This window comes from Microcebus murinus, chromosome 8 (assembly GCF_040939455.1).
Source record: "Microcebus murinus isolate Inina chromosome 8, M.murinus_Inina_mat1.0, whole genome shotgun sequence".
In the NCBI taxonomy this organism is placed as follows: domain Eukaryota; kingdom Metazoa; phylum Chordata; class Mammalia; order Primates; family Cheirogaleidae; genus Microcebus; species Microcebus murinus.
Genome location: NC_134111.1, coordinates 50222898 through 50239274, shown reverse-complemented (window position 1 = coordinate 50239274; position 16377 = coordinate 50222898). Strand labels below are relative to the sequence as shown.

Genomic DNA, 16377 nt, shown 5'->3' with positions numbered 1-16377 from the left:
TGGTTTTAAGTTTCTATTTGGTTAAGAAGCTTCCTAACTCATGTATACATTTGCCAGAAATCTTCTAAGTCATGCTTTATCTGTTCCACATAGCTAATTATTTGTTTCCATTTGCGATGTTCAGGTTTTTGGCCGTGAAACTGACCTTTTCCCATGTCTGGCATGTGACCTAATTGGTTAAACCGTAATAAGATACTTGGTCCCTTTGTTCTTCCTAGGTAAAAACCCTGTTTATAGGTTTGAACTTAAGGAATTTCTATTGAAGTCTGAGGTGCCTTGAGGGTTGTGCTGACACTCTAAATCTCTTCCTTAATCATGACTCATTTCTGGAATCTTTGATGGATTGTCTAGCTGAAAATTGACAGCATGAAAAATAGTCAGATTGGACTCTAGGCAGCATGATCAGGTTGTGTGCAGTTCTTCACCTCAAACATTTTCTGCTTCCCCTTTCCCTCTAAATCTCTTTGTTCAGGGAAGAAAGAAAAGGTGTAATTATTGAGTTTCTACTGATAAATTCAGTCGTACTACAGTGTAAGTGATTGTTAAAGTGCAATCCACTACTTCTCTTAAAAGTCTATAAATTTCAACAGGAATAAAGTCTTAAAAAAAAAAAAAAAAAAAGGACACATCTCTATTGAATATCAGGCACTGTGGGATATAGGATACTCTCTTTCCTAAATGCTACCAGGCAAATAGTCACCAGATAAACGCTGTGAGGAGTGGCTGCCCATGAGCCAGATCCTGAGAGTCCTCACCATTCTGGGTGGTTGGTGCAATGTGCAGTGTCCCTGGGGGTGTTTGAGTGCCATCAGTGCCGCCAGTGAGAATTGCCCAACTTTAAAGATGCAGCTAATGTATTAACCTAAGGCAGGTTAATTAGGAAGACATGGCTCGAACTGAATTGTAGACTTTTTCCCAGCAGAAGATTATCTAAGACCTTGGCCTTGAGTTCCCTAGATAAGAGGAAACTCTGTGGTCACGGAATTGACTATATTGTCCTTTAGGCAAAATGTTGTGTGTGGCCTAGATCATGAAGTGACCAAGATGTAAAAGTCTCTGGTCCTCAGGTATCAGATTTTGTTGTTGTTTGTTTTGTTTTATGATTTGTTTTTAAAGGTATGTGATATTTGCTACATGCAAAAAATACGTACTATATTACAGAACATGTTCTTACATTTAGGGAAAAAAAAATACGTACTATATAGATACAGAGTAATAATAAAATGAGTATCCACACATCTACCACCCATCTTAACTAAAATATTATTAATACTATCATTGACACTGATTTTTGCTTTTAATATAGCTCTAATCTGCTAGATTGCTGATGAGCAGTAGGTAATTTTTTTTTTACTGGGCTGAATGTTTTAAAGGACTTATCTCATTATTATTCCCAGCTAGAGTTGAAGAAACTGAAACCTCAGTCAGCACTTAATAAATGGCAAGGTTGAGATTCAAACCACTTCTGTCTCCAAATCCATATTCTTTCACATTTGATGTATGTTTTCATTTATTCATTCATTGAATGCCTGCTATGTTTCAGGCAAATTTTAAACCTAACAGCTTTTTTTTTTTTTTTTTTTTTTTTTTTTTTTTTTATTTTTTTTATTTTTTTTTTTTTTATTTTTTGAGACAGAGTCTCGCTTTGTTGCCCAGGCTAGAGTGAGTGCCGTGGCGTCAGCCTAGCTCACAGCAACCTCAAACTCCTGGGCTCGAGTGATCCTTCTGCCTCAGCCTCCCGAGTAGCTGGGACTACAGGCATGCGCCACCATGCCCGGCTAATTTTTTCTATATATATCAGTTGGCCAATTAATTTCTTTCTATTTTTATAGTAGAGACGGGGTCTCGCTCAGGCTGGTTTTGAACTCCTGACCTTGAGCAATCCGCCCGCCTCGGCCTCCCAAGAGCTAGGATTACAGGCGTGAGCCACAGCGCCCGGCCTTAAACCTAACAGCTTTATTGAGATATGCTTCACATACCATACAATTCCCCCATTTAATGTGTACAATTCAGTGGTTTTTAGTATATTCACAGAATTGTGCAACTGTCACCACAATCAATTTTAGAACATTTCATCACCACAAAAAGTACTCTTTAGCTATCACCCCTCAGCCTTCATACCCCACCCCCCAGCCCTAGGCAATCACTAGTATACTCTCTGTTTCTACAGATTTACCAATTCTGAATATTTTATATAAATGGAATCAGATGGTATGTGGCCTTTTGTGTCTGACATCTTTCACTTAGCATGTTTTCAAGATTCATCCATGTTGTAGCATGTATTAGTACTTCGTTACTTTTTATTGCTGCATATCTGAATATGCCACATTTTGTTCACTAGTTGATGAACATTTGGGTTGTTTCCACCTTTTGGCTATTATGAGTAATGCTGCTGTTAACATCAGTGTATAAAGTTTTATGTAGATGTGTGTTTTTTTTCTCTGAGGTATATACCTACCAGTGGAATTAGTTGGTCATATGGCAATTCTAATTATCATTTTCAGGAACTGCCAGACTATTTTTCAAAGTGGCTGTACCATTTTACATTCCTACTAGCAGTGCATGAAGGTTCTGATTTCTCCATATTTTTTTGCCACCACTTGTTACTATCTTTTTTTTTTTTTTTGAGGTAGAGTCTTTCTCTGTCTTCCAGGCTACCGTATAGTAGCATCATTGAAGCTCAGAGCAACCTCAACTCCTGGGCTCCAGCGATCATCTTGCCTCAGCCTTCTGAGTAGCTGTGACTACAGGTGTGCAACACCACGCCTGGCTAATTTTTCTATACATTTTTTGTAGAGACAGGGTGTTGGTCTTGCTCAGGCTGCTCTTGAACTCCTGACCTCAGGTGATCCTCCTGCCTCGGCCTCCCAAAGTGCCGGGATTACAGATGTTAGCTACTGTGCCCATGAATCTGTCTTTTTATTATAGCCATCCTACTGGGTACAAAGTGGTATCTTATTATGTTCTAATGCCTGACATGTATCTTTTTTGAGCATCTTTTTTGTATGTGTATTGATCATTTGTATATCTTCTTTGGAAAAATGTCTACTCAGAATCTTTGCCCATTTTGTAATTGGGTTGTTTGTCTTTTGTTATTGAGTTATAAAAGGTCTTTATATATTCTAGCCATGCATCCCTTATCAGATATGTGATTTTCAGATATTTTTCACTTTCTTGATAACTTTTGAAGAATTGGACTTTAATTTTAATGACATCCGTTTAATCTATTTTTTCTTTTGTTGCTTGTGCTTTTGGTGTTTTAAGAAATCATTGCTTTATCCAAGATCGTGAAGATTTGTGCCTCTCTTTTCTTTTAAGGGTTTTATGGTTTTAGCTTTTACATGTATAATAGGTCTTTGATCTTTCGCACCGATGTTTCTTTTATTTTTTATCTTTCACACCAATGTTTCTTTTTTTTGAAGTTCCTCCTTTTTATTAAATATAATTGATAAATTATTATTCAAGTCAGAAACAAAACCACAGAGGACCATAACATACACCTGAGCACAAGAGACCTGTGCCAAGCACACAGGTACCAGATCTGGAGCGTCATGTCTACTACTGGGTCTGCTCTGGGTCTGCTCAACCCTATTGAGGCCTATCAGAAAATTTCTGTCCCTGCAGCCTGAGAATTGACAGGTAGTGAGCTCAGGGCCAGCGGCCCTTGAAAATATAGATCATCCAGTTCCCTTAGCCCAGAAGCTTCCCTGCTGGCTGGGAAGTCAAGATAGCCTCTCTACAGCCTGGAATAGGGAGGTAGTTGGTCCTTGGAATGGCCAGGCTCAGCCTTTACCCCCGGGGTCAGGGAAAGGTAGTCAAGGCAAAAATGTCCTTCAGGAAGCTGGTGATGAAGCTGTAGGAGGGTGGTCCCTTGCTGTATGGTTAGGGGCCCAAATGTCCCAAGGCGTCTTGAAGGGACTTCCTCAGGAAGGTGGTGTTGACTTCTAGGGCCACAGCCAGGCCCAGCCTCTGCATCTGAGTGATACTGGCCTGGTACTTGATCATCGATGTCAGCATCAGCTTGGCATAGGCCATGGAGGTGGTGGCTGCCAGCCCCTCTTTACAGAGCGTCTCCATCAAGACACTGAACTTCTCAGGGGTCATCTCTACCTGACACTCCAGGAGTGACTGAAACACCAAGAAAAGTTTCCTCCTTCCAAGGCAGCTCCAAGATCTGTCCCAGCATTAGAACCAGGGCATCTGGCTCCAGAGACTCGTCCTTCATTAGGCATCACAGTAACTCTGAGCTGGCCCCGTGTCTGGGTCCTGGAGCACAGGGCCAAGGAGGGCTCTGCAGACAGGGTGGGTGTAAGTGGCACAGAAGGAGGTCTGGGCAGTCGTTAAGCAGGCGAGAGGCTGAGGAAGTCAAGGAGAGGATCCATCCAAGAAAGAGGCTCCTGGTCACCACAGTGGCATTACTGAAGCTAAGATCTGGTGACAGGGCCAGCAGCCAGGTGCAGAGCTGCAGGAGACCTGTGTCCGAGAGCTGGGGGAGCTGCAACTGGATGCATAGCAGGTCCATCCGGTTGGGACTGCATTCGTGCAAAAGCTGTAGCTCAACTGGGGCGGCCTCCTCCAGCCCCTCCAGCCCTTCCCCAAAGATCTTCAGCAGCTGCTGCAGCCTGGGAACCTGGTCCTAGAGAGCTTTGGGCAGCACCAAACCCTCAGCTGGACCCTTAGCATCCTCCAGACTCGCACTAGCCTTGCTGGTTTCAGCTCCCAGGACAGGCTGGTTCTTAAAGCCACACCAATTTTTTTACCTTAATTTTTTTAAGAGGTTTTTTTTGCCTTGAGCAGAGATATAATCAAATGTCAGTTTTGTATTATTTTTAATTGCTAACATTTTGGTATATTTCCTTGTAATGTTTTCATATACACATATATATGCCCTTATGCATATATGTGCGCACACACTTTTTAAAACTAGATAGAAGTTTTGGTGACTCCTACTTACTGATTGGAATTGCAAGCAACTCTCACTTGCTAAGGGAAGGAGGGAGTCACAGTGGAATGTCTCATTTTAGAAATAGAATATAGACTGGGCGTGGTGGCTCACGCCTATAATCCTAGCACTCTGGGAGGCCTAGGAGGGGAGGATCGCTCAAGGTCAAGAGTTCAAAACCAGCCTGAGCAAGAGCGAGACACCCCCCTCCGCCCCCCCTCCCCTGTCTCTACTAAAAATAGAAAGAAATTAATTGGCCAACTAAAAATATATAGAAAAATTAGCCAGGCATGGTGGTGCATGCCTGTAGTCCCAGCTACTTGGGAGGCTGAGGGAGAAGGATTGCTTGAGCCCAGGAGTTTGAGGTTGCTGTGAGCTAGGCTGACACCATAGCACTCAAGCCCGGGCAACATAGTGAGACTGTGTCAAAAAAAAAGAAAAGAAATAGAATATAAACCTTTGGGAATAGCAGTTTAAACATATTGTACATTTTTCAAATTTTAAATCTTCATTGTGAGCACTAGTCAAACTTTTATATTCATATCAAAACCTTCTCAAAAATCTTACTAGTTCAGAATCTATGATAATTTAGATTTGCTAGCCCAAGTTTTTGTTGTTTTTACAACATCTATAAATTGAACTTTAGGTTAATAATTGCTTGACCTTTCTTAGGTGGGGATAGGGTAAGTGTGTATATGTGTGTATACAATTAGTAAATATCTCTATGGCTACTGAGTGTTGTATGTATATTCCATATGTAACAATAGGTTTTAAATAATCTTTTCTTATTGTTCTCATAGGTAAACCATTCTTATTAGGCCACATTTTTATTTTTCTATTAGAAAGCCTCTCTCTCTCTCTCTCTCTCTCTCTCTCTCTCTGAGCACACACACACAGATGCTCCTTGACTTATGATGGGGTTACATCCAGTAAACCTATTGAAATAAAAATATTGTTAAGCTGAAAATATTGTAAGTTGAGAATGCATTTAATACATCTAACCTACTGAATATCATAGCTTAGGGCCGGGCCTGTAATCCTAGCACTCTGGGAGGCCGAGGCAGGTGGATTGCTCAAGGTCGGGAGTTCAAAACCAGCCTGAGCGAGACCCCGTCTTTACTAAAAATAGAAAGAAATTAATTGACCAACTAAAAATATATATAGAAAAAATTAGCCGAGCATGGTGGCACATGCCTGTAGTCTCAGCTACTCGGGAGGCTGAGGCAGTAGGATCGCTTGAGCCCAGGAGATTGAGGTTGCTGTGAGCTAGGCTGATGCCACGGCACTCACTCTAGCCTGGGCAACAAAGTGAGACTCTGTCTCTAAAAAAAAAAAAAAAAAAATCATAGCTTAGCCCAGAACACTTACATTAGCCTACAGTGGGGCAATATCATGCAACACAAAGCTTGTTTTATAATAAAGTGTTAAATATTTCATGTAATTTATTGAATACCATACTGAAAGTGAAAAACAGAATGGGTTGTATGGGTACTTGAAGTACAGTTTCTACTGAATGTGTATCACTTTCACATTGTCGCAAAGTCAAAATCCTAATTCAAACCATTGTAAGTTGGGGACCGTCTGTATATAGACATACGTGTATATATGTGTGTGTACATATTTATACATACACATATATGTATATTATATGTCCATATAAGACACAAATATAATTGAATGTTTGATTATGATATTTGTTGTGGGCAAGAATAATACTTCAGTGTCAACTTAGAATTTTCAAAGTACTTTATTATGCATTATTGTCACCCTCTATAAAATAGGTAAAAGCTCAGAAAGGCTAACTCTCTCACCCCAAATTACACAGCTACCATATGCTGGAGGTTTCATGTGAGTCCAAGTATCGTGAGTTTTAAGATTAACTCATTTTATTCTATAATGTCTTCTTGGAGAATTAAATCAGGGCCTTCTCCACATGTCAAAATCAATCTAGATGAGCCCATTCAACTTTGTAGTGGCATTCTCCCTCCCTCCTTCCCTCCTTTCCTTTCTTTAAAAATCATACAGAGATATATATTCATTTATTTAGGTATATTCATAATTTAGGTATAACATTAAAAAAGATTTTAGGTGTTCAGTTCAGCTCAAAGAGTTTTGACAATTAGATACCCCTGTAATCACTGTTCAAGATAAGGGAAAGAACATTTCACCCCAGAAGATTCATTCATGCCTTTTTCCAGTCAATCCCACCTCCCTTCCCCCAGGCAGCCACAGTTCTGATACCGGTCACAAGTTGTGTTTGTTCTTAGATTTCATGTCAATGGGATGTACAAAACGCATTCTTTCATGGCTCCTGCTTTTGTGTAACATAGTTTTCAGAGAGTCATCCTTGTCATGTGGGTATCAGGTTTTTGTTTGTTTGTTTTGTTTTTTAATTTTGCTGAGTATAATTCCATTGTATGAATCTACCACAATTTGATTATCCATTCTGCTATTGATGGACATTTGGGTTGCTTGCAGTTTTTGTCTATTGTAACTAAGGTTGCTATAAACATTGTTGTACAAATCTTTTTGTCAACACATGTTTTCATTTTTCCTGGGTGAATAGAGCAGGATAGATGTGTGTTCAATTCAAAAGAAACTGCCAATTATTTCTCAGATGCAGATGTACCATTCTCTAGTCTCATCAGCAAGGATTCCAATTGTTCCACATCTGCACTATTGCTTGATATTCTTAATCTTTTTGATATTAGTCCTTCTAGTTAGTGTGAAATGATATCTTATTGTGGTTTTAATTTGCATTTCCCTGATACCTAAAGATGTAGAGTATCTTTTCATGTGTTTATTGGCTATTGGGGTGTGTGTGTGTGTGTGTGTGTGTGTGTGTGTGTGTGTGTATTTTCTGAAGTATCTGTTCAAGTCATCTGCCTAGTTTTAATTAGGTTATTATATTTTTTATTTGTAGGAGTTCTTTTTCTTTTTTTCTTTTGAGTCTGAGTCTCACTCTGTTGCCCAGGCTAAAGTGCCGTGGTGTCAACCTAGCTCACAGCAACCTCAAACTCCTGGGCTCAAGCAATCCTACTGCCTCAGCCTTCCAAGTAGCTGGGACTACAGGCATACGCTACCATGCCTGGCTAAATTTTTCTATCTATATTTTTAGTTGGCCAATTAATTTCTTTCTATTTTTAGTAGAGATGGGGTCTTGCTCTTGCTCAGGCTGGTTTCGAACTCCTGACTTTGAGCGATCCTCCCATCTCGGCCTTCTAGAGTGCTAGGATTACAGGCATGAGCCACAGGGCCCGGCCTGTAGGAGTTCTTTATACATCATAGATATAGTCTTTTGTCAGATATATGTGTTATGAATGTTTTTTCCCAGTCTGTAACTTGTTTATTAACTTTCTTCTTTTTTTAAATTTTCCAAGTCTAGCAAGATGTTTGTTAATTTTCTTGATGGTATTTGTGGTGGTTTTTTAAAGAAAAATCAATGATGTGGTTACTTAGACATATCCAGAAACTTAAATGGGAATAAATTTAAATATCTTTCCAAATTAACAAAGCAGAAAGTTAATAGCTATAAATGGACAGACCTATATGTACTTTCTAAAGGTCTCTCTGATAAGTACCTTTTTTTATTGTTAAACTCTATTCAGAGATCAGCTTACTACTTACCTGGCTAACCACATTACCTCTTACAGAGAGTGTTTACTTCTGAGTTAAATGAAGTCATAAAACGCAAGATTTATTTATTGCTCAGCAAAGGGCTAATATAATCCCCTCATGCTGCAAGTGAGTTTCCACAACCGTGTATGAACATACTTTCTGGAGAACACCTTCCTTACCTTTGTCTTGCTTTCCAATCTGCATAGTGCTCTCTTATTGGTTAGCGCACAAGAGCTCTGTGAGGTAGATAGGGCAGTTGTTGGGATCCTTATTTTCATAGGGGGAAACCAAGGAATGGAATGGTTATGATCAGTGCAAAGTTTATGAGAATCTAGGTAAACAGCCTTCCAAACAAGAGATTTTTCTACTCTCCCATGCGTCTTCCCTTTAGCTTATGCATGTGTGTGTCCTTCCTTCATGTGGGTGCAGCAAAAAGCCTCCTTATTAGGTGGAGCGTTACTAATGCTGGGGGCCGAGATCTGTAGCTAGTGGTCTCCCCATACTGAAGGGGTCTGTCTCTGTCTGCCTCAGCAATCTAAGCTTATCCATATCTAAAGAGTTGTTTAGAAACAGCTCTGCCACCTCCCATTCCCAGGAATCAGTGTAGTCCCAACGTTATATATGTGAACATACATGCATAGGCACACAAGTTAAAAATCCTTATATTACATACATTTATGTCAAAAGCAGCTTATCAGGGATTTTGACTCTTCCTATCTTAGTCTTTTCTGGCTGCTAAAACAGAATACGTTAGACTGGTGATCTATAAACAACAGAAATTTATTGCTCATGGTTCTAGAGGCTGAGAAGTCCAGGATCAAGGTGCCAACAGGTTCGGTGTCTGCTGAGGGCTTGTTCTCTGCTTCCAAGATGGCACCTTGTTGCTATGTCCTCACATGGGGGAAGGGACAAGACAGCTGCCTTCAACTTCTTTTATATGGGTACTAATCCCATTCATGAGGGCAAAATCCTCATGACTTAATCACTTTCCAAAAGGCCTCACCTCTTAATACTATCATGTTGGATATTAGGATCCTACATATGAATTTTGGGGAGACATCAACATTCAGATCATAGCATTTCCCTTACCATACTTAGGAATATGTGTAGTTTTATGTCATAACATCCTGGCATATACGATCACTCAGCAATGAGCATATTGAAATTTATTCCTTTTAAACCATCACTATCCTATACTACTTTAGAAAGAACCTTAGCATTTCCCATTGCTTTACAAAAGTATCTAGGAATGGTTGCTTGATCTAGGAATGGTGTGTATGTAAGACAGAGTCATTGTTCCTATTCCTCTTGAGTCAGTTTTAGTGATAACTAGTTCTGTGACTTTTATTGATTTGTCTGGTTGTTTTAAATGCACATATTTTGTACATCTGCTCAGGGAACTGGTGTGACAAACGACTTGAAGTAGATTTTTATAGGTCTCTGTAAGGGAAGACTTTATAATAAATTGCTTAGATTGGTCACTTTGTGGCTGGAGAGAAATTCTTTCAAATTTTAGGAGACAACAGATGAAAGAAAGAAATAAACAAGGTATTTGGTACAAGCAGGGCCCAGTCCCCAACATCTTTGTGGACCCTGCCTCTGGGGTAGGATTGTGAGGGCAGCAGATTGAATAGGCATAGCCTTTCAGCCAGGCACATTGAAGGCATGGTGACATCTCAGTACTGTACCCTTTTCCCACTAACTCTTGCTTGTCAGCTTTTAGTTCATTTGTTTTCTTATAAAAAATGTATGGGATATAAGATTAAATGGAAGTTTTTGCATTCTTTCCATTTCTGTTATATATGAGTAACCCTCATTCAAAATGAGATTTGTTCCTTTTATGTATGTTTTAAATTCAGTTCTAGAACAAAGAAAAGACAACTTAATATTGAAAAATAGAATCATTTAAGACTTGTCTCTTTTAAAAAAAAGTAGCAGGGGCCGGGCATGGCGGCTCACACCTATAATCCTAGCACTCTGGGAGGCCAAGGCAGACAGATTGCTCGAGGTCAGGAGTTCGAAACTGATCTGGGCAAGAGTGAGACCCTGTCTCTACTATAAATAGAAAGAAATTAATTGGCCAACTAATATATATAGAAAAAATTAGCCGGGCATGGTGGTGCATGCCTGTAGTCCCAGCTACTCGGGAGGCTGAGGCAGTAGGATTGCTTGAACCCAGGAGTTTGAGGTTGCTGTGAGCTAGGCTGATGCCACGGCACCCACTCTAGCCTGGGCAACAAAGTGAGACTGTCTCAAAAAAAAAAAAAAAGTAGCACATTTGAGGAGGGAAATTTAGCAATTAGAGGGTTAGAAGCTAATTTGGGTGATTTGGTGAATGAAAAAAGTCACATAAGGTTTGGTATAGAATAGTATGTTTTCTAACATCTGCCTTAGGACCAGAAGCAGTATGATGTGAAATTAAGTCTATTTAAATCTATGTAGCTGTGTATCATTGTGGTTTAATTAAAATTGCTACTTACCTTGGTATCTTATTTTAGATCACTAGTTATATTTGGTTAATTTTGATGTTCATATATATATACACACACACACACATCTTGTCTGCCTATAGGTAAGACATATCTACCTATATCTTATCTATCTATCTATGCAAATAAGCTTTTTTTTTTTTTTTTTTTTTTTGAGACAGAGTCTCGCTTTGTTGCCCAGGCTAGAGTGAGTGCCGTGGCGTCAGCCTAGCTCACAGCAACCTCAAACTCCTGGGCTTGAGTGATCCTTCTGCCTCAGCCTCCCGAGTAGCTGGGACTACAGGCATGCGCCACCATGCCCGGCTAATTTTTTATATATATATCAGTTGGCCAATTAATTTCTTTCTATTTATAGTAGAGACGGGGTCTCGCTCTTGCTCAGGCTGGTTTTGAACTCCTGACCTTGAGCAATCCACCCGCCTCGGCCTCCCAAGAGCTAGGATTACAGGCGTGAGCCACAGCGCCCGGCCATAAGCTTTTAAAAGAGTTTTGGATTCACAGATAACTAATGCTATAACTCTTTTAAAATATATACTTATAGGCCAGGTGCAGTGGCTCACACCTGTAATCCTAGCACTGTGGGAGGCTGAGGCAGAAGGATTGCTTAAGCGCAGGAGTTGGAGACCAGCCTGACAAGAGGGAGACCCCATCTGTACTAAAAATAGAAAAATTAGCCAGATGCAGTGGTGTGTGCTTGCAGTCCCAGCTACTCAGAGGCTGAGGCAGGAGGATTGCGTGAGCCCAGGAGTTTGAGGTTGCAGTAAGCTGTGATGATGCCACTGCACTCTAGCTGGGGAAACAGCACGACTCTGTCTCAAAAAATAAAATAAAATATATATTTATAAATATGTATAATTTATATTTAAACTTAATTATAAATTTTATATATCTTTGTGTCTATTTCAGACCACTAGCTGTGTTTGCATAGGTTTTTTCTGATGTTTATATATACATAGGTAAATAAGCTTTTTAAAAGTTTTGGATTCACAGATTACTAATGCCAACTAGTTTAGAAAATATTTTTGGTAAATCACCAAATTTACCACGGGGAGAATGTGTGAGAGAAGACCTAGTCTATAAAGTATCCATTGTTTCTAAGACCAGTTCTGGTTCTTGTGTTGTTGTTGAATAGTTAATACAGTCATATGTTTCAGGGCTTACAAGGTACAACAGGGTATGCTATGAATATTCTTTCTCCCGGCCACTCAGTTTCTCTTTCCAGGAGGCAATCAATGTTTTAATCTTTAAGCTACTTTGATTTCAATAAATTTAGATAAATGTTGACATATTTGTGATCAAATGTGTACCTAATATTTTATGTTCTGTTTATATCTCATGGTTGCCCAAACTGACCTTGAATTCCTGGGCTCAAGTGATCCTCCCACCTCAGTCTTCCAAGGAGCTGGGACTGCAAGCATGTGCCATTGCTCCTAGCTTGTATATTAATTTTTAAAGTGTATCCAGGCCAGGTGAGGTGGCTCACGCCTGTAATCCTAGCACTCTGGGAGGCCGAGGTGGGCAGATTGTTTGAGCTCAGGAGTTTGAGACCAGCCTGAGTAAGAGCGAGACCCCATCTCTACTAAAAAATAGAAAGAAATTAGCTGGAGAACTAAAAAATATATACATGTAAAAAAATTAGCTGGGCATGGTGGAGCATGCCTGTAGTACCAGCTACTTGGGAAGCTGAGGCAAAAGGATCGCTTGAGCCCAGGAATTTGAGGTTGCAGTGAGCTAGGCTGACTCCACATAACTCTCGCTCAGGCAATAGAGTGAGTCCCTGTTTCAAAAAAAAAAGTGTGTACATATGATAGAGGAATGTTCCCCTAGTACATAGGCATGAAACAAACTCATAGATGTGTGCCTTGCTATAGTGTCATTGTTTCATTGTTTGCATGCTCACTTGGCAGAGTTTTGTGGTTATGTCCAATGTATTTGTTGGGATTTACTGTGTGTTCTAGGTAATTAATCTTTAAAACATACAACAATTAATATGTATGTTTTTAAAAATGCAGTCATTTCCTTCTCTTGATTGCACCATTTTAGTAGAGTTTCAGTAGAAAGCCTGTTACTTGTATGCTCTGAGAAATTTGAAGCATTATTAAAGGAGTACAAATCTCAATAAACTAGCAATTATTTTCGAAATGGTCTATGAGAGAAAGGAAGGGAGGAGGGAACTGAGGGGTGGGAGGATATGGAGTAGAGTACTCCTGCCCTGCAGGTGTTGTAATTTACTAATGATTACAAACATGAAAGAACTTTGTATTTATTTAAACATAATGTCCACATTTAACACTTGGCACCCAGGGGCTGACACTGTCTGGTGGTGGCAAATTTGGGGGATTATAATCAAAATATACAGTTCTATTCTTTTTTTCTTTAATCTGCTTTAGTTTAGAACATAAAGCACATTTCCCCACAAAGATAGTCTTTGCAATCATTATTTAAACAAGAGATTTCAGAGTAGTAGTAAACTTTTTCAGTTGGTTTGGTTCTTAATACCAGCTACAGGAGCAATTACTTGGATTATCATTTTAGCATAATTTTTTACCCAGCAATCCTTTTGAAAGTATTGTTTGCTTAGATTGAAACATTAAAATGCTTCCTTCTGCCTGCAGTGCAACAGATTAAAAGAGAGAGAAATGCAGGTGAAATATAAAATTGGGTCAGTACATCGTTGGGGGAGCTGTATGCCAGTGGTCTGAATTGTGTCAAATTGGAGAATTACAGGAGAGAGAGAGAGACAGACAGACAGACAGACAGAGAGACAGAGACACCAAATTGCTGAACCTCCATGCTCAAAGGACAAAAAAGGGATTAGGGCCCTGAGGAATCTAGAGCAATAAACTGCCCGGGAGAGGTAAGGAATCTAGGGTCTGTGTGGACACTTGTGCCTGGGGAAAGGGGTAAGGGGTCAGGATTGGGATAGGAATAGCTGGGGGTTTATAGCCCCAGGACTATTAGGAAAATGGGCTGAGCCACATTGCTGCCCCTTGGGAGGGGGTCTGAGAGGGCTCTGGGTTTTGGATGAATGAGCAGGAATGTGGGTGAAGGTAGAGCATTGAAGTGCCATTGAAGGCCTTGGGTGTTTTTTGGGTGGTGTTTGTAGTCTTTTATACCTGTAGAAATACAGTGCCCCAGTGAGGCACATATTTTATATTTCACGTGGATGTGCATTGCAGTTAAGTTGTGATTATATAAAATGAGTATGATGATATGAACATGATTATGAATATTATATGGTTGTGATTGTATAATGTAAACAGCTACAGTTTAAGATGAAAGTGTGTAAATGGGATTTTTTTCACTTCATGAAAGAAAATATATATATTATTTCTATATATCTATGGTCACATACATACATGTTTTTCCTTTCTTACAGAAACCAAAAAAAGGAGCTGGTAGTTTTGTTAAACCATTCTTTTTTTCCTCTACTAGTTAACAGATTGCAGATGCAAATATGCCCTCATTATCCGAATTCAGATCTCTGTCACTCACCATCAGAGTGTGGAATGTGGCTTTGATCTGAGGGTGGTGGTGTACTCATGGGAACTAGATGTTCATTTCCTGGCTCTACCTTGAAGAGTTTTTCTGGTTTTGTCTTGAAATCATACTGAAATTTATCTTTCTAAATGCTTTCCTTTTGTGTGGGTATAGCTGGATACCTGTCTCAAGAGTTTTGCTCAGAATAATACTTTTTAGAATTTGAACCAAAGGGAGACTTTCCCCCTCCTGATTTAAGGCACCTCTGTGGGGCCAAAGTTGTGTTAATTGCCCTGCAAGCCAAGGAAGCAGAAGCAGAAAGAGGATGCTTGTGGAGAAAAGGAAAGAAACAGTTGCAGATCTGAACTTTAGCCCCGGCTTGTTAAAAATCCCAGTCTCCTACCATCCCGTTCCCTCGCGGTGGGGGCACCCGCTGCCACATCTGGCTTCACTTCTGTTTTCTAAATGGGTTTATTGATTTTGCTATTTTGGAGATGGCTGAGGTGAGCCCGGAAAGACTGGTGTGAGAAACAACCTTGATATTTCAAATAGAAACAAACCCAGAGGTAGACTGACCCGAGACAGAGTTGGGGACCGCCCCTGTGAACCTCTCCAGCTTTAGCCAAAGTGTCAGACTCTCGTTCCCCCAGGAAGAAGAAGGAGGTGGAAGGGTGGTGAAATGTGGAGGCTTTTCTGGATTTTCTTTGTTGGCACTGCCAGTCCAGCTCTGATGTGGAAATCTGCCCCTGTCCCTGCTCCCTCTCCTGCAGGCCGGAGGCTCTCAGGTCATTTTTACTAACCCGTTGGAGATCGTGAAGATCCGTCTGCAGGTAGCTGGGGAGATCACCACGGGACCCAGAGTCAGTGCCCTGAATGTGCTCCGGGACTTGGGAATTTTTGGTCTGTATAAGGTGAGTGGAGTCCGTGGGTTATCTCAGTAGAGAGGTTGTAATGCACTCAATATAAATGTGAAAGAATGCAGAAACCAGACCTCTCCCCACCAAACTGAAAAGCAGTCTTGTCCAGCAGGGTAGTCCGTGGAGTAGAAAATCAAGCAAAAAGAAAACATTAGGACACTTCTGTTAGAGGCAGTGGGCTGCACCTGACAGCTCGCAGACCTGCTGGCTCCAGGATCACAACCTTTGGTTTGATGAGGGGTTTGGGGAAAGTTTCTTTGCTGTTCTTTTTGGGCTGGTTTAGGACTTCAAAAAAGTCTTATGTTTATTTTGAGTCTGAGTTACGGCTATTGTTATCTTCCCTGTAGGAGCTTCTCTTTGTCTTAATAATTTGACCATAGTAAAATAGTAGTAGAGTTTGGTAAGATTCAGGTCTTTAAGAAGTTAAGTGGTAAGATTTGTCAATAGTGAATTCCATTAAAAAACAATAACAACAACAGAGTGTGCTGTAGTTAAGCAAAATGCCAGTCAACAGATTCCTTCCCTGCAGGTGTACTTACTCCCATCATTACAGATCAGATGTAATGGAGCAGAAGCTATTATTTTTCTTAAACAAGGAAGAGTATTTCTTTCCATTCCTTTGCCTGGTATAAGGGGAAATACATAAATGTAGCCACTATGAGTAACTGGGTTTCCACAACGTCTGATTTATTTATAGATCCATCACTGCAGAAATGTGTAAATTTGCTTTTATAACTGTGAATTAGAAATTCGAAATTCTATATATTGGAATCACACAGCTACAGGGCTTTCTGGAGACCAACAAACAATTATGCTCATCTCGAGAGAGTTTTGTACACACTTTTGCTCCCTCCCCATCCTCAATTTCCATCCCTTTTGGAATTCCCTTTGAGAGCCAAATTTATTAATATTGATTCTCTCTGTATTATCC

The 16377-nt window shown here is 40.1% G+C and overlaps 1 protein-coding gene and 1 pseudogene across 3 annotated transcripts in view; one reads left to right on the top strand and one right to left on the bottom strand.

Moving 5' to 3' along the window:
• SLC25A12 (solute carrier family 25 member 12) overlaps positions 1-16377 on the top strand; it is a 180412-nt gene that overhangs the window by 150790 nt on the left and 13245 nt on the right. For all 3 annotated transcript variants that reach the window (XM_012781934.2, XM_012781935.2, XM_012781937.3), the window contains exon 14: positions 15300-15440. In XM_012781934.2, coding sequence (XP_012637388.1) covers positions 15300-15440 — 141 coding nt within the window. The remainder of the gene's footprint in view (positions 1-15299; positions 15441-16377) is intronic.
• LOC105880727 (Fanconi anemia group E protein pseudogene) lies at positions 3883-14971 on the bottom strand (annotated as a pseudogene).